Genomic DNA, 16,098 nt, shown 5'->3' with positions numbered 1-16,098 from the left:
CTGATCTCCCCGCTTTGTCGCTCATTTGCCTTCGTGCCACTCTGCGAATACAGGATGTCGAACGCTGTGGTATATTACCTAACCTATAGACGACGTATCACAGAACTTCAACCGCAACAAAAACAACCGTTATGCACTACCTCACGACCCTTTGTTACCTGTGCGAGAGGCAAGACACGAGTTCACGTTTGGGCACTGCAGTCCTGAATTGTAAGTGCAACCAAGATGAAATTATCATATGTGAAAGATACGGAGCACGGTCTCAGCGAAACCAGCAAAAAAATCTGCTTATCAGGAAAATGTCATTGAATTCGGCTGTTGGCGTCATGTCAAAGTAATTTCAGCGATGGCCCAATAAATGTCATAGAAGATAGTGCAGAAGAACCAAGAACCTGATCAAAGACGCAAAAAGGAAGGATAGTGGTACAAGAGGATTAGAGTGCACACGGTCGATCATACGCTATTCGCGGAACTGAAGCTCAAGGTTTGAGGTTTGAAGAAGCTGGGTTCTAGCATCCTTGCCCCATCTGTGTGCCGGCAAGCAAGGAGGCTGATTTCACGTGCAATGCGATATTGAAGAATTGACGACTCGGCTCCTGAGCTCGATAACACGTAGAACAGTTTGGACTACTATGGGCTCTAGTACATGTAGGGTGACCAAAGTCAACCAAACTACTTGCTTGTTTGTACCAGATCGGCTAGCGGAAGGCATTCCCACTAGGAGCGAGCCGCGGTCAAAATAATGTCGAACACAGTACTAGTCTCATTCGATGCGAATCTGTCCATATGCTCAATAGAGCTGGTAACCTGCCTATCCATATGCATCATCTCCTGGACATTTGACAATTACCTAATCATAGTCGGACAACTACATATACACTCGAAGTTGGCCGAAATCATTATCTCATTGTCTCAAAGCTGAGGATGTCCATTCAGGCCGCCCATTCCACTGGCTACCATGATGAACCGCTGCTCGCTTCTACAGCCTTGCCAGTGGAGATTTTAGGCGATATTTTTCAATACCTTCCACTGCGCGATCTGATCAGGTGTAAACAGGCAAGTGGTTGACTCCATTCCCCTTCGGTCACCCTACGTGTAGAGCTCAAGAGATGTTATCCATTGGACTAATATGAACGCTTACAGGCAGCAAAACTATTTCTGCATGTTATCGAGGAGTCGTTGGTTCTCCAATACCACATTGAACGTGAAATCAGCCTCCTTGCTGGCACTACCAGTACCACTCCTACTGCAATTAGCACGGAACTTGCCAGACTTCGCAGGCGCGAGGCCGGTTGGGCGAATCTGAAATGGCACTCTCAAACATATATCATCCCCAGCCAACCAGGTGCTTTGCAGGCTGCATACAGGTTGCAGCATGGATTCCTCGCGTGTGGCCGGGGCGGGTCACAAAGTTCGCGGTTCGACAATTGTTTATGGCTTCAGCCTCTTCCGAGAGTCTCAGACCGACCTTCAGGTTCAGGGGGTCGTGAACCACCATCTGCATTCGAGTCCACCAGTTCTGGGCGTCCTGAAGAATTTACAGATGGTGATGTCGAAATAGATCCACCTCAACCGCCTATTCTGATTCATCTCGGTTTTGGATTTCGAGTGTTCGATATCGACCCAGAGCAGAATTTGGCTGTGTACATTTGTAGGGGCCCTAAACGTGGTATTATCAGACTAAGACAAATGTTCGATAATGCCCCGCACCCGATGGCCCGGTTCGAGGCCCTTAACACTCCCTTCCAACCCAATGACACAGGTTCGTATCAAGTCAGCATATTTGGTGACTTTATCGGCGTCATGGAGTGCTGTCTCACTCCGGATGGGGGCTTTTGGATCTGGAACTGGAAGACAGGGATATGCCAGTGTGTATGTGTATTTTTGCTTGAATTCTTCGCTTTGCACAGCGGATGCAGTTCCAAGTTACACTAATTCTTACAAACGCAGGAATTGTCAGATGTCGGGATGAAATCTTTTCTTTTCTTATCACCACGGCATTTCATCTTCTCCAGATGCGAAGGGTCCACCGCCTCGCTGGAAGTTTATGCATTTAGACCCTGCTTCTACGAAGGACTCCCTACCAAACCTTGCCTTCCATCTCAGCATGTCGCGACCTTTCAATTGCCCCAGTCGTCCTCGAAAATTTATGACCTTCCGTTGCGCTGCGAGCCTAATCCCATCTTCGAAGCGCCAGAATACGAAATCTTATCCACAAAAGAAACACAGACGGACAAATCCGTTCCAAATGCATTCTTTCCACCTATTTCATCAGTTCCAGCCACGAATTCCTCCAACCCACCGAAACAAGCCTGGCCCACCAACGGGCCACCCGTCCGTCCTAGCAGATGATTCAGAGTGGCTATTGTCTCGCTTCGTCTAGGGTATTCGCTCGTGCCGTTTGATGACAAGATATTCGTTGCTCCTTCCGATATTTATCGCATGACCAAACGTTTCGAGCGTGATGTTCGGACAAGTAGGGAGACATCCGATAATTCTTGTGCCGCCGCTGCCCACATGCTTCCTGTCCATGTCTCATGGGATGACTGGGGATGCCGTTCTGCGCGCCTGGTGCAGATCTCCGCTAGCTCATGCCATATCTTCATGAACCGATTTATCTTTAGCGTACGCGGGTACCGACCAGAGTGTCGGGAGTCTTGCTTCCATCTTCACTTGCTAGATTTTAACCCTTATTCCGTCGGCGCTGGATCACTTGCTGAAAGGAGCGAATATGACTTGGGCGAGTTGGCTGATGAGAATATGTCCGATAAAAGTACCGGGAGCGCAGACATGAATGGCTCTCAATGCAGTGGCGACAAGAAGCTCTCGGCATCACACTCCAGTAAGCCATCAAGGGTCTCCAAGGATCATAGGATTTCAGGCCGGATGGTGTCTCACCCCGAACGAACGGTACCACTACATGGACGCCTCTTTGCTCATAGGGTCGTTAGTGGACTCCCGTATCGCTATGTCATGAGTGACGAACCATTCCAGGGCTGGCCGTCGCTCATGATAGACGCAGAGAGGATATTAATCGTGAATGTGAGTCGTTCTAATTGGTTTATTTGTTTGAGGGTCTAATCCCTGTATTCTTGATTACTTTCTGGAGCCGATGAATACTATTGAGGTCCTCATCATCTAAACTCCTTTCATGTCCTCAATCCTTGTCATTGGTTAAACAAACACACCCCAAATCACTAAATTGGAACATGCCAATTTTTATATCTAGTGAAAAGAATCATGACTAATTTTGTCGAATGCAAGGCTTCTCAGCCCCGGTTGTGATTCCCGCCTACCCCAATAGACTGCCAAATCATATTGGCCTCGCCTTTCCCACTAATTGCATACCCTCGCACCGTCTGCCCAGTTCCAGAATTAAATTGACCATTGCGGAATGTCAACTGTCAGCTAATTGAGGTCAGGGTCATTCCATGTGAGTTGGTGCCGAGGCAAAATAGCGTCGTTCGGAGCGCCCATTGATTCAGGTAGCTGTACCCTGCACCTGACACCTGATCTCTCGCTTGTCGCTCATTTGCCTTCGTGCCACCTCTCAGCGAATATAGGATGCTGAACGCTGCGGTATATCGATTAACCTATAGACGGAGTTTGATAGCTAGCCCACAGCTGAATTTTTTGCTGGTTTGTGAGACAGCGCGCTGTATTTTTCGCACACAATAATTTCGTCTTGGTTGCACTTACAATTCAGGACTGCCAGTGGACTCGTGTCTTGCCTCTCGCACAGAACAGGGATGTGAGGTTGTGCATAACGATGCTGTCGAATTCTATCAGGAAAACGTCATTGAATTCGGCTATTGGCGTCATGTCGAAGCTGTTTCAGCGATGGCAAAAGTCGACAAAATGCCATAGATGGTAGTGTAGAAGGATCAAGGACGGGTACAATAGGGAATCAGAGACACAGACGGTCATACGCTATTCACGGAACTGAAGCTCGAGGTTTGAGGCTGTATAATACAAGCAGGGCAAGCTCTAGCATCCTTACTCCATCAAGTCATCAACTGGGGTCACTTGATGCTCGCTTCGACAATTCATCCTAGCCCCCCGGCGCCAGTCGTCATCACAACTTTCCGTGTATGTACGGTGTCCTCGGATATTTTACTTTCCTGGCGGCGGCATCGTCCACGAACCAATGCAACGTCCCGGGATGTGCGGGTCTCACACGGCTGCTGGGCAGTCCTGCCTCAGGCTGATCCAAAACCGTAGCGAGCACATCTTGTTTCGATTCTCCTGCAGCGACAAAGACCACTCTAGCCGCATGATTAATAACAGGCAACGTGAGAGTGATCCGTTTCGGTGGAGGCTTGGGAGAATCTTCAATATATGCAACCCATCTTGAAGATTCACTTAGAAGGTCGTGACCAGGGAACAGAGAAGCAGTATGTCCGTCCGGCCCCATACCGAGCAGAATGAGATCGAAAACGGGGAAACGCGCCGAATCCTTCGATACAAAGAATTCGACGAGCTGTTGCTCGTAGTCGTCTGTGAGTTCCTCGATATCGTCCAGGAGGGAAGCGTCGATGGGGTGAACATTGCTCCTTGGAATAGGCGTCTTCGAAACGACCTCGTCCACCACAAGCTTATAATTGGAGTCGGGAGAATCGAGTGAGACAAGACGCTCATCAGAGAAGTAGATGTGCCTATAATTTGTTAGAATGAATCACGGTCAGCTTAGTAAACGGGAAAAGGGGCCTTGAGGCAGAAGTCACCAACGCTGCTCACCATTTGTCCCATCTGGCATTCGAGCCGATCAGTCCGCTCAGCTGTTGGGGAGTGATCCACCACTGATCGCGACAGAGAACCTTCCCTTCTTTTCGATCGCCTCGGCTTGAGCAATCAGAATGTAATTTGCGAGAGCGTTCACAAGCTCTTCATTCGTTGCAAACGAGTGCAGCACTGGCGGAGAAGGTGGGTGATGCGACATCTTTTCTGTTTGAAGCAAGTTTCGCAGCTAGTGAACGCTCGCCTTTGGGAATGGGAGCTGTCGGAAACTGAGTTGCGCAATCGTCATAAGCAAGTTATATCCCGACTATTCGGGACCACCCGAGTTCCGGAACAGGGAATCCACGGGTTCAAGCTCCGCTTCATGACTGGGCCCGTTGAGGACTAGACACTAGCTCCGACCCAGAAGAAACGCACATCTTTGCATGGCGCTGCTGCATCATGTTCAGTAAAGTCGAAGACGAAAGGTATGTACTGTACAGAATTAAAGAGACCGTCCAAAATTACAATCAAAATGACGTTCGAGGCATTAAAGCGCTGAAGCGTCTATTCATCGCTGAAATACGATACCGGTTCATCATCCGCCGCCACAAAGCTCCCAATGGAGTACTGATCCTCGCTCAGATTCATTGCCGCACTCGGCGAAGAATCAGAGGCCGCCCACCTCCCGCCAACACTCCGATCAGATGGTCCGAATGCACCTCTCCTCAGAGGCTGGCCGTGAAACGCGAGAGATGCCTTGGAGCTTGTGTGAGAAGCCCTTGCCGGTAGATCGCGCTTTGGTCGTAGCTACTGTTCACTTGTGTGACGTGGCTGTCATCCGCGATGAATTCCCGATCGTATTCATCTTCACGTTGTCCATCGGAACCAGAGCAACCCTCAGAAATATCGTCTCCGGAATGAACAGCTTCCATTTCAACCATGCCGTTCTGGTGATCCCAAAGCGGTGGTCGCTCGCGCCGTCTGAAACGCTCCGGGTTCTTCGTTTTACGTCGGCGAGATGCTGGTGCTGGGGAGGATTACTGGTCCCGGGGGATAAATCGGGGTCATTTAGCTGAAAGTGAAGAGAGGGACTTGGCGATGGGGTTTGTCTCCTACCCCTGAGCAAGGCACGTTTCTTTTGGTTCCCGCTAAGAGGCTGCGACAAATCCAGTAATGAATCCATTCCCAAGGGGTCTGGAGAAGAGTGGGGTGTACCGGGAGTTGTGGTCCCATAAGCTGGACCCCTCGCACCCATCCGCCGAATAGGCTGTGATGTGTCGACATTTATATCCTCGACCGTCGTGCTGATATCGATCAGTTCCGGTACATTTTGGACAGCTACAGAGCAGGGCGGTTGCGTGTCTTTGAGAATCCGGTTCATGAATGGATCAGTTTGCTGTGCTAGCCTTGCTGACTTGATAGGTGAGAGAGCGCTGTGCGACGAAAGACTGATGGCGTCAGGGGACAGTTTGGACTTTGTATGCGACGGTTGCCGGGGAGCCTTCGTTGACTGAAGTTGTCCATCGTCCGAATCAGAGTCAAGCAGCCAGTGCTTTTCCTTCCTAGGAATAGGGGATGGGGTACCCAGTTCCCATTCCATCGAAGGCTCGCGCTCTATTCGAGATGGTGTGGATTTGCAAGAGGTCGAAGGAGCTGTGAGGTGGGGGGACGCAAGGGGGAGTGGGGCCCCATTGCCTGTTCGCCGGCCTGTAGATGGTCAGATATAAGGGAGGTGGTGGGGGACGAACAGTTGGGATCATTAGAAAGGATTTCGATGTCCGAATCTGATTGTAGCGTTCCGGAGCTTTCCCTCGACGGTAATCCCGAAGCACTCGAGGGATTGTCGCTCTTACCACCCGGAGTCGCGCCACCGCGTTGGCACTTGTAAAGCCTGAGAAAACTCTAGAATTCTTGGAAGTTTGGCCTTGGTTTTGGTCTGACTGGGTCTGAAGATTCATCCGACTTCTTTTTTGGCTTTCTCTTTTTCTTGGGAGGCTCTTCAGACTCATGGTCCGAATTTATCCTCTTCAATACTGGAGAGTGAACTCTAGCGGCAAGAGCGGCATCAAGGTCCATATCGCTTTCATCGTCTCCGCTGTCGGTGACAGCATTCATATCAAGAGTGGACTTAACTCGTTTTGAAGTCGACTTCGGTTTCGACGCAACCGATCCATTGACCAAAGTCTTGGCCGTCACAAAGCCCTCGATTCCGCCAGCAGGCATACTGCGAGGCAGTCCACCGTTCCGCTTCTTCAACGCTCCCGATAGGGGGACATACGGTTCGATAGGCATTACCTTTTCGCAGACCTCTGGCCGAATGGTATCAGGGATGAGATGCTCAATATCATTATAGAGCACCAGCTGATCACCATCGACGATTGCCTTCTGGACGTCTGCGTATGCGGCTTTTGCCTTTGCAAAGTTCTCCTCTTCTTTGCCCTCCGCCACCAAGACAATAATGTGACCGTCCTGTTTCCGCCCAGTTCTTCCTACCCGTTGGAGCTGCTGCTGGTGAGAACATAATAAGAGACGCTATCAACCGTTCTACGTACCATTTTTATGGGGGCCTTGTGAGAATCGTAGCAAACGATTAGGTCAACCTCACCGATGTCCAAACCTTCCTCGCCGATAGAAGTGCAGACAAGAGTGTTGAACTCATTTTTCTTGAAACTTTCAATGACCTCACATACTCATCGTTAGCGGAGAAGACGGAGAGTAGTTAAGCCCACATACCTGGAGTTGCTCTTTTTGTGTCAAGCCTTTCACGCCCTCCTTTGATGCAGCTTGACCGATGAACCGATGTGCGCGGATTAGGGGCTTCTGTTCATTGAGATGTTCCACAATCTGCTCCACAACGGGCCGGTATGATGCAAACACCATGACTTTTGAAGCAGTCTGACCCTCCAAAACCGATGAGAAATGTTGAAGCAGCAGAGTTTTAAGCTTGTCCATTTTTGGATGCACGATAAAGCCGTTGGCATGCTTTAACTCGCTTATCGACATGATGAGGGATTGGAAAAGCGGATCAGCTGCCAGCTTCTTTTTTCCACTCCTAGCGGATTGCTTAGCGGCGTCCGCAGCCATCAGCTCCATGAGTCTCTGATGACACATTTCAAAACTCTCAGTGACCTGCAGACCTGGTGAGGCAAATTTGATCATGGATTGATTTACGAATATACCGCTTACCAGATAAGTACGCGCTCGTGCAAGTACTCCGAGATTTAACAAAGCCGGCGTCGCCCATCTGTTTGCAGAAGTGAGCTGGTGTGAAACCGCCGTTGGTCGGTAATCGCCCATGGTTGCCATATCAGCCCCGGGAAGGAATTGTCCAATGGGACTGTAAATTTTCTGAATCGGCAACATCAGGACCCGCAACTTGTTGAGAACTGAAACAAACAAACCTGCATCAGCTTGATTATTTGATCAAATATATTTACCAGCTCCGGTGTCAACGGAACTACATGCTGCACCATGTGCTAGAGAGTAAAGTTAATACACCGGTGCTTGGACAACGCTCATGACGACAAACCTTTCGGTGTACGTAATCTCGCAAGTCGAGCGCGTTCTCATCTCGTATCTCAATGTGGCTTATGTGCATGTTATCCACTATGCTCTGCACAGCTTCGGCATTAGAACCAGGTGTCGCAGTTAGAGCCAATACCCTGAAATGTGGGTTCTTGACCATCATGTAACGAATCGCAGTGCAGTAGGCGTAATCTCCCGTCGCACGATGTGCTTCGTCCACAACAATAAGGATGATATCCAACGGGTCAGCGTTCCCGTTGTGAAGATCACGAACAAAAGCTTGTGGCGTCATATAAAAGACCCTCTTGCTTTGCCACTGGTCGCGATGACAGGAGAGATCAGTCACATCTTGGGACATTCAGTGAACTATACACATACATATGGCTTTCGAGCTTCTGGCCTCAAACTCCCAGTTAGCTCTGCAGCGGCTGAGCCAGGAATACCACATTGTTCGTGCGAAGCACTAACTTGCTGAGATACTAGAGGCTTCGTGGGAGCCAAGAAGAGGATCTTTCCGCTGGGAAACCACCGATAATCTATGGTGCAACAGGCTTCAGGAATGAAAGAGACAAGAAAAGGCATTTTCGGACAATTAAGCATGACGCAACCTGCAACAAATGTCTTCCCAAGACCTGTCGGTAACGCGACGAGTGTATTGTCAAATAGACATTTTCGAACAATGTTGAACTGATAATCTCGTTTCGGACGATTTAGAGGGTATATCCATTCCTGGCAAGCGGACTGATCAGGTTGCACACGCATGGGTGGGGGCTGGAAACGCGAAATTAGTCAGCATTCCGCGCTAGATACCAAGAAGATGCATACGGGTCTAACGGGGAGAACCATTCGACGGGAACCATGTCATTGTTGACGAACACGCTGGAAATTAGAAACATACCCAGCTAGGGAAGCGGAGTCAGCAATCATAATTGAGTGACATTGTTGCTACTAACAAAGGACCGCAGAAGCCAGCAGTCCCTCTTCATCGATACCAGCCCTTCTTCGTCCTCGTCATTTCCAGCGTTACGCTTTCCTTTTGCTTTCTGTCCGTAGGTTTAAGACCTGACTTGGCAAATCCTGCATAGTCCCACGTCTTAGTCTTTGCTGGCGGTTTGGAGTCGGGAAGTATATTTTTTGATTTTGTACGCGCAAAGGTTCGCCTAGGCGGATCAGGAAGAATCCCGCCGGTCAGTGTGGTTTGTCTCGTTAGCTTGGGTGGAGCTGAAGGCTGATTAAATGCGGCATTTTGGATGTCAACCTCACGAAGCGCGTCCGGGTCAAGCTCAAAATAATCTTCTTCAAAGTAGTCCGAGAAACATTCAATAGGGGAGGTTGGGTCATGAGATTTAGGTGGCGCTGGGTCTTCTTCTGCGACAAATATCGCTGTGTCATAAGTGCCGCCGGGCGCTCCGGAATTAGAAGAAGTCCCCGGAGTGGATGTCGCTGGAGGAGAAGCGGAGGGGACGCTGGTTTCGTCGGATTGCAGGATTTGTTCGAGCTGAGCGATTCGCGCAGCACGAACTCGCGAAAACTTTGAGGGAACGTTTGAGGGTTGTTGAACTGGAGGCGTCGCGGCGGCCTCTATCGCATCTAGTTCGCGTAGAGCAAACGAGTCGAGCTCTTCGAACTCGAGCTCATCGTCCGTCAGCGAGGTTGCCATGGGCGAACACTCGACGCCCCAATGCAATTCCCGGTCCCGGATTACCGAACAAATAAATATCAACAGCACATCATTGAGTTATTATTCAGACCACATAGATACATGCCCGACGACCACAACCCCGACACCACCACCATGGATTGACGATCCGATAGCCGCTCTGCCACGTAGCACCGAGGCCGTGGGGTAATCAAACAAATCCGCCATCACCACTTCCCGTTAAAGAGAGGCTGCCTGCACCTAATGGACTACCTTACCCTGCAGTGGTACGCACCCGGTAGCAACACATTTGAGAGAAAGTACATCTTCAGACAATACTCCGGTCCGGCTTCGACATTATCACTCGCATTCGTGGCAGGCTAGTGGGACGAAACGGGGTAATCCGACCAACATTTCACGAAACCGAAAAAAGATTGTAAACAACACTAGAAGTCAAGCAAGCTCGCATCTCGACGTCGAATTCCTGCCCAGCATTACTTCGAAACTATAATTACACACCAACATGCCAAGATGGGTAGGTAGAAGAGAAGACAACATCGTTATTGAGCCCCCTTTCCGCGCATTGATTAATGGTATTACGTCGCGTTCTTCGTTCCTTGTTCCTTTGCAGTCCTGGGCAGAATCATTAGTAGGGCAATATGCGGAAACTGCGTCGCGTGTCATACCAATCTAACCATGAGCCGGTATAGTTTTTAACGCTGAAACATGGATGTTAGGTGGGAATTATGAGAAACCAACCACGTTCAATATTACTTTTTGTATCCAATTTTCTCCAAGTGCTCTGCTGCTGTAGTGCTACGGGCTCCACTCCGACAGTACAAGATCACTTCTTGTCCCTTTTCGGGTCGCTGGAAACCATGCTGGTTGCGGAACGCGTCTGGGTGCTGCTCCATGGCCTGAGGCAGTACAGAAAGTGGAAGATTCACAGCTGAGGGTATAGACCCCTGCTGGACTTCGTTAACCTCACGCACATCGATAAGAATTCGATCCTGTCAGAATAGGTGATGAGAGCCTCTAACTATTGAGAAGTCGTGTATGATGTACCAAGGTAGGCTGTTGTGTTAACGGCTTCAACTCGGCATAGCTTACGACCGTAAAACGAGACGGAGGAGAGCTATGAAGTTGTGATACCCTCAGTGCTTCCCCAGAATCAGCAACACTAGCGAATGAGCAGAAGAAGAGGCTTACAACTCGCAGAAGCACGTACACCCGCCGCATTAAGTGTTCTAAGGACTTGAACAGAGGCTGGGATTCTGCTTATCATCTGAGTCAACGTCGCCGCAGGGATTGGCGATTGTGTGTGTGCCGATGTACCATCCTTAAATAGAATGACTCAGATGCGAAGTAAAAAAGTTTTTTCATCAGTGCGATGTTCTCAGGACACGATTGATGTAGAAAAGGACGCAATGAACTGCGCCTCGTCCTTGCAGCAACCATGTCCCTAGACAATCCAGGATCACCGAATGGCAATGGACCCTTGGCTAAGTGAGAGTGTCAGTTTGGCGCTGTTGATGGGCTACTGAGTCTTGCATCATAGCTCCTATCTCATCGATCCATTATATGGCCGCCGTTTTACTGCCTTCTGGGTTGGACTAAGTGGCGTCTTTATCGCCGCCTCTGTTCCTCGACTCTACCGCTCGATTCGGAGTGGCCGTGCTGGGCAAGCGCTCGGTCTCCGCGAGAGTTCAAGTGGCTATCAATCACTCCCAGAGAAGCCATCATCAGAATATGCCTCAGATCCGCGTCCTTTCCGCAAAGGGGTGAGGGCTTTGAGCTCATTTTTCCTCAGTAAATTCCTATTTTCGGCGCCTAAATCACGGATCACCCTTGGCGAAGGTGGGCGCGAACGAACGCGGTGTCGGCTCCATACTGATGACCTCTTAGCGTTGATCATCACGATTTATTACGGCATCCTTCTGCTCTGCCTTTTTCTGCAGTCTGATCTACGGGTAAATTCGAACCGAGGCGGTGCGTGGCCAGTCTGGAAGAGATTCCATCCGTTAATCTTGCATCCTTCACACAGGCTTCATGGCTCTGGCCCAGCTTCCTGCTGTGTTTGCTTTCGGCACTAAGAATAATCCGCTATCATTCCTACTGGGAGTTGGTTATGAGAAACTGAACGTGTTACACCGATGGTCGGGCCGCGGGGTTTGGTTAATGGCAACAATTCATGGCTCGTTATGGATCAATCAATATTTGCGAACCGGACAGAGCCATTTCCTGAAAACATCCAAGCCTTCGCTAGGGTTAGCGGCTTACGGGACTTTGTGTGTACTTGTTCTACTAAGTTTACGACCAATACGCCAAACATTCTACCAAGGCTTTTTTGTTTTGCAGTAGGTATCATACAGAGCGGTTATGGCATGACCCCCAACCGCTGATTCATTCTTCTTCTCAGTGTGATAACGTTCATCACGTTCTTCATCATAGTTTGCTATCATACTCCGTACGCTCGGCCCTGGGTATATCCCCCAATCGCATTCTACGCTACCGATCTTACTCTTCGACTATTCCGCTACCGTATCAAGGATGCCGTTCTCGAGTCCAGAGGTGATCAAATGACGCTCATCCACGTCCCTGACGTGTCGGGCGGTTGGATTGCTGGTCAGCACGTCCAATGTCGCGTCTTTTTTGGCGCCCGCTTTTACGAATCGCACTCTCTTACCATTTTAAATGCTCCCCAGTCTATCTCGGCTATTTCTTCGTCTTCGGATGGAGAAGTTAGTTCTGGAACATACTCCGGAGGGATAACTCTCGCTGCTAGAGTCTGCGGTGATTGGAGCAAGTCTCTCAATGAATTTGCGCAATCAGGCCAAGATGGTAGTGGGACGGAGAGTGCTATTGTGATGTTGGATGGTCCATATGGGGGCTCAGGGCTGGATTTTGGAGAGTATGAAAGTGTGTTACTTATCTCAGGCGGTGCTGGCGTCACTTTTGCGTTGGGCGTCCTTGATGACCTGATAGGGAGGATCGTCAAACTAGGGCGGCCTCATGGCGAGAGGACTGAGCGTATTGAGTTTGTGTGGTGCATCCGCTCTTTCGGTGAGTTGCCCATATCCAAGGCCTCAACTCTTCTTACTTATTATTCCCATGATCAGGAACGATTTTGTGGTTCGCCTCGGTGATGAATCACCTAGGGAGGGTTGCTGAAAACTCATCGGTGGAGCTTTCCTTTAGATTCTATGTTACGTGCCTGTGTAACCCTGAGGCGATTCCACCCATCCCGAATTCCGCGATTGAAATCGCTAAGCCTTCAGTGTCTAGTCTCCTAACCCCTCTGATTGGCGTTACGAAAGGAGGCGGCGTGGGGGTCGCTGCCAGTGGACCCGAAAGTCTCACTTGCGCGGCTCAGAACGCCGTGGCGGGATTAGGTTCCCCGGAAATGGCTTCTGCAGGCGGCGTTGATCTCCACACCGAGCTCTTTGCATTGTAATTTCGGTGTCAAGCGCGATGATCCGCTTGATTGAATTGATCAATTCATCTTGACTTTTTAGCAACCACACGAACTCATCGTTCCCGGAGACAAGTCATAATTCAGTCTGATTACATTTGCCTTTAAGCTTAGTCAAAGAATTGTCAGTGCATTCGGGTATGGGATGTCTGAATATAGCCAAGAAATGCGTGCACTATTGGAATAACAATAAATTAGAAATCCAAAGGTCTTCAGATCAACCGAGTTTCCCCATTTGCTTCTTAGCTGTCGTCAGTCGTACTCCAGTATTATCAACGTCTGCAGCTAATTGATCGAGCAGTTCGTTTTGGTATGCGATCTCTTCATTGATTGTCAATCCTAAATGCTTTTGGCGATGGACAGCGGCGAACAATTGGCTGATCTGTTGATCTTGTTGTTCCATTTGCACTTGTTGGAGTTGCATGAGACCTGTGTTATCAAACGGTCGTGTCTGGTCCGTTTCCTGGGGTGGCGTTCTCTTGCCAAACACCCTTCCGACTGGCCGTGCAGAAGATGGCTCGCCGAAGGCACCCGGCATCGAGAGAAGGGCATTCCTGTCTGATTGCGATGCCGGGTTGAGATCCGCAGCGCCTTGCTCCCATGGCCGTGGAGCATTTGCTGCTCCGGCCAAGGCTCCAGGCTGTCGAGCGGCTACTACCATTTTCCCCAAACTCGCTGCATCATCCTGGAGGCGCGCCACCATGTCTCTACGCCGAAGTACCTCTCCTTCCGCGAGGCCCCCTAAGGCAAGCCCATCTATCCCTTTTGAAAGGACATCCAAACGTGACACCAAAGTGGCAAGCTTTTTCTTCCCCTGGACATTCGAAGTGTGCGAGGCGGCCACCTCATTATGCAAAGCAAGCGCATCCCTTTTATTGAGATCGGCACGGATGTCTCTGACAAGTGTCTGGAGTTCCGCGTGTTCGTCTAGCCAGGACGAACTCGTGAAGTGACTGCCAGATGTGGAGAAAGACGATTCGATCTTTGTTGTCGGTGCGCCAATAAAATCTCGAAACTGCAAGGTATCCCTCCACTTGGGATCCTTGCTCGACAATATGGCACGCAAATAGGTTTCGAGGCCGGCTCTTCTTTCCTCCAACATCCCATCCTTTGTTCGACCAAACGAGAGGACAGAAAATGTGTTCTTTGGCGGAAGAGAGGCAGGAGGGGGGGACGACATTTCAGTTGTGAGATCTTGATGCAGAGTTACAAACTCGGAGTAGCGATGCCATACATTCCATGTGCGGACGGCTGCTTGTACAGTAATTTTGTAGACAATGTACGGCTTCGATCCGCCCCTCGTCTCAAACTCTTTGATGAATATAGACTGTATGCGCAGAGGAGCACTCGTGGTCGTGGTCCTTTCCATTGTCCAGAAATTTGAGTGTCACAAGCGCAATTGGCTGAGTCAATTCAGTCCAAGACAAAAAAGCGCGTCCACGTGATATCATCCTTTCATGGTGTGGGCAAGGGTTGACACAGCTAGCAGCACCGCATCCTTCCCCACTGCACGAAACGGATTTCCGGCAATGACTCACGCATTGTTGGTGTCGCGCGAACCTGTGGCTCCTTTGGCGTAGTAGCATCGCCTAGTAATAGCTGGTCCCGTGTGCTGATTCGACACCAGCATACTTATTCGATGATCTCCTTTCTTAACGGTGCTAATCACTCTTCATCTTGTGGCGTATTGATATGACAACCGGACCTCTTGCGGGTGGCTTCGTTCTATCTGATATTGGGCGTCTTGAAAGCTATGGCATCAGCCATTGCATATCCCCTAGAATGAGGAAGATCCATGGATGCAATCACATGCTGGCTATGCCTATTACGCCTCAACGCGCCTTTGGTAGAAAGCGCCTCCATATGTCCACCGCATAGGCGCGTTTGAAATTCTGTACTCACTATTTCTTCACTGCGACGGCTTGCCTCTGTGATGCAAACTGCCCCTTGCTTTAAGTTATTCAGCCCCCCTACGACTTAAAGATGGTTTTTCAGCAACCAATCGTCCCGTGCAACTCACCCCCCTCTATGTCTTCATACTATTACCCTCAGTACGGGTACCCTCAATACGTGTATCCCCAATATCCAGTACCATATTCGGACCCGTACATGATGGCATACCCCCAGCCCCAGAATATCCCTCGGACAGCTCCACATTCTATTCCTCGTAAGTTCTCCAGCTAATCTGTGCAGAGCGTCCAGCTAAGTTCTACGGTAGTCCCACAAGAGGGCCAAAATGCCATAAGGCTTGACAATGCACGGCAAAAGTTGAATTTCGGGCTTCGATGGGTGAGCCAAATTACACCCAATATCATCGAATTCTTCTTATTCCTATCTCCACAGGAGGACCATTCGTCCAAAGAAATGGATGGAAAGACTGTATGGTACTCGAGTGTTTACAGTGCGTGTTGCTCTTCATCCTTTAGTCCACATGCTCAGACTATTTCTCAGTTGACGATGTTCTAAGTGGGACTGGTCAAGCAAGCAAGAAGGGCGTCGCCCGAGACCAGGCTGCGTACCAGGCCTTGTTGCGCCTGACAGGCCCAAACTACGCCATCGGTGGTTAATCCCAGCAATCCTAAACCAGCACCACTCCGTCTTATTCTTTGGCTCTGATCACCCACAATATCGTACTTCCCCCACAAGCACGAGGAACATTTTAACTAGATACATGTGCTCCCCTTTTCATCGCAGTACTTCCGTAGTATAGCTTCGTCGGACATTTTCATTATAATACAGTCAA

The 16,098-nt window shown here is 49.7% G+C and overlaps 8 protein-coding genes across 8 annotated transcripts; 3 read left to right on the top strand and 5 right to left on the bottom strand.

Moving 5' to 3' along the window:
* Positions 1 to 924: 924 nt before the first annotated feature.
* EI90DRAFT_3013555 (uncharacterized protein) lies at positions 925 to 3,285 on the top strand (the record flags this gene model as incomplete). The annotated part of the gene is made up of 5 exons (XM_039056675.1): positions 925 to 1,048; positions 1,148 to 1,868; positions 2,016 to 2,338; positions 2,384 to 3,042; positions 3,265 to 3,285. 5 exons carry the CDS (start codon positions 925 to 927, stop codon positions 3,283 to 3,285), a joined length of 1,848 nt encoding a protein of 615 aa, XP_038920558.1.
* A 790-nt stretch (positions 3,286 to 4,075) lies between these two features.
* Positions 4,076 to 4,939, bottom strand: EI90DRAFT_3144425 (uncharacterized protein; the record flags this gene model as incomplete). The annotated part of the gene is made up of 3 exons (XM_039065143.1): positions 4,076 to 4,655; positions 4,738 to 4,778; positions 4,811 to 4,939. The coding sequence occupies 3 exons, from the start codon at positions 4,937 to 4,939 to the stop codon at positions 4,076 to 4,078; spliced, it is 750 nt and encodes a 249-aa protein (XP_038920557.1).
* A 329-nt stretch (positions 4,940 to 5,268) lies between these two features.
* On the bottom strand, positions 5,269 to 6,409 carry EI90DRAFT_3042430 (uncharacterized protein). Its single transcript, XM_039059185.1, has 3 exons — positions 5,761 to 6,409; positions 5,465 to 5,740; positions 5,269 to 5,438 (listed from the first exon to the last, which is right to left on the bottom strand). Exons 1-3 carry the CDS (start codon positions 6,317 to 6,319, stop codon positions 5,284 to 5,286), a joined length of 990 nt encoding a protein of 329 aa, XP_038920556.1. The 5' UTR covers positions 6,320 to 6,409; the 3' UTR covers positions 5,269 to 5,283.
* An 81-nt stretch (positions 6,410 to 6,490) lies between these two features.
* EI90DRAFT_2570374 (P-loop containing nucleoside triphosphate hydrolase protein) lies at positions 6,491 to 9,426 on the bottom strand. Its single transcript, XM_039053256.1, has 10 exons — positions 9,143 to 9,426; positions 9,070 to 9,073; positions 8,835 to 9,015; positions 8,623 to 8,780; positions 8,249 to 8,560; positions 8,121 to 8,195; positions 7,906 to 8,067; positions 7,453 to 7,848; positions 7,272 to 7,400; positions 6,491 to 7,221 (listed from the first exon to the last, which is right to left on the bottom strand). The coding sequence occupies exons 1-10, from the start codon at positions 9,169 to 9,171 to the stop codon at positions 6,622 to 6,624; spliced, it is 2,046 nt and encodes a 681-aa protein (XP_038920555.1). The 5' UTR covers positions 9,172 to 9,426; the 3' UTR covers positions 6,491 to 6,621.
* Positions 9,427 to 10,009: 583 nt separating this feature from the next.
* EI90DRAFT_2991559 (putative endoplasmic reticulum protein) lies at positions 10,010 to 11,624 on the bottom strand. Its single transcript, XM_039056118.1, has 5 exons — positions 11,093 to 11,624; positions 10,949 to 11,043; positions 10,658 to 10,893; positions 10,570 to 10,602; positions 10,010 to 10,516 (listed from the first exon to the last, which is right to left on the bottom strand). The coding sequence occupies exons 1-5, from the start codon at positions 11,166 to 11,168 to the stop codon at positions 10,480 to 10,482; spliced, it is 477 nt and encodes a 158-aa protein (XP_038920554.1). The 5' UTR covers positions 11,169 to 11,624; the 3' UTR covers positions 10,010 to 10,479.
* Positions 11,275 to 13,337, top strand: EI90DRAFT_3152020 (uncharacterized protein; the record flags this gene model as incomplete). Its single annotated transcript, XM_039065766.1, has 6 exons — positions 11,275 to 11,389; positions 11,442 to 11,740; positions 11,789 to 11,872; positions 11,928 to 12,240; positions 12,303 to 12,946; positions 13,003 to 13,337. The coding sequence occupies exons 1-6, from the start codon at positions 11,340 to 11,342 to the stop codon at positions 13,335 to 13,337; spliced, it is 1,725 nt and encodes a 574-aa protein (XP_038920553.1). The 5' UTR covers positions 11,275 to 11,339.
* An 89-nt stretch (positions 13,338 to 13,426) lies between these two features.
* Positions 13,427 to 14,671, bottom strand: EI90DRAFT_3042420 (uncharacterized protein). Its single transcript, XM_039059184.1, has one exon. The coding sequence runs from the start codon at positions 14,533 to 14,535 to the stop codon at positions 13,573 to 13,575; it is 963 nt and encodes a 320-aa protein (XP_038920552.1). The 5' UTR covers positions 14,536 to 14,671; the 3' UTR covers positions 13,427 to 13,572.
* Positions 14,672 to 15,383: 712 nt separating this feature from the next.
* On the top strand, positions 15,384 to 15,922 carry EI90DRAFT_3013550 (uncharacterized protein; the record flags this gene model as incomplete). Its single annotated transcript, XM_039056674.1, has 4 exons — positions 15,384 to 15,522; positions 15,574 to 15,644; positions 15,699 to 15,756; positions 15,807 to 15,922. 4 exons carry the CDS (start codon positions 15,384 to 15,386, stop codon positions 15,920 to 15,922), a joined length of 384 nt encoding a protein of 127 aa, XP_038920551.1.
* Between the last annotated feature and the right edge of the window lie 176 nt (positions 15,923 to 16,098).

Source organism: Cantharellus anzutake, assembly GCF_015039405.1.
Source record: "Cantharellus anzutake strain C23 chromosome Unknown EI90scaffold_8, whole genome shotgun sequence".
Lineage (NCBI taxonomy): Eukaryota > Fungi > Basidiomycota > Agaricomycetes > Cantharellales > Hydnaceae > Cantharellus > Cantharellus anzutake.
Note: the sequence above shows the minus strand (reverse complement) of the source record. Positions and strands in the feature narration are given on the sequence as shown.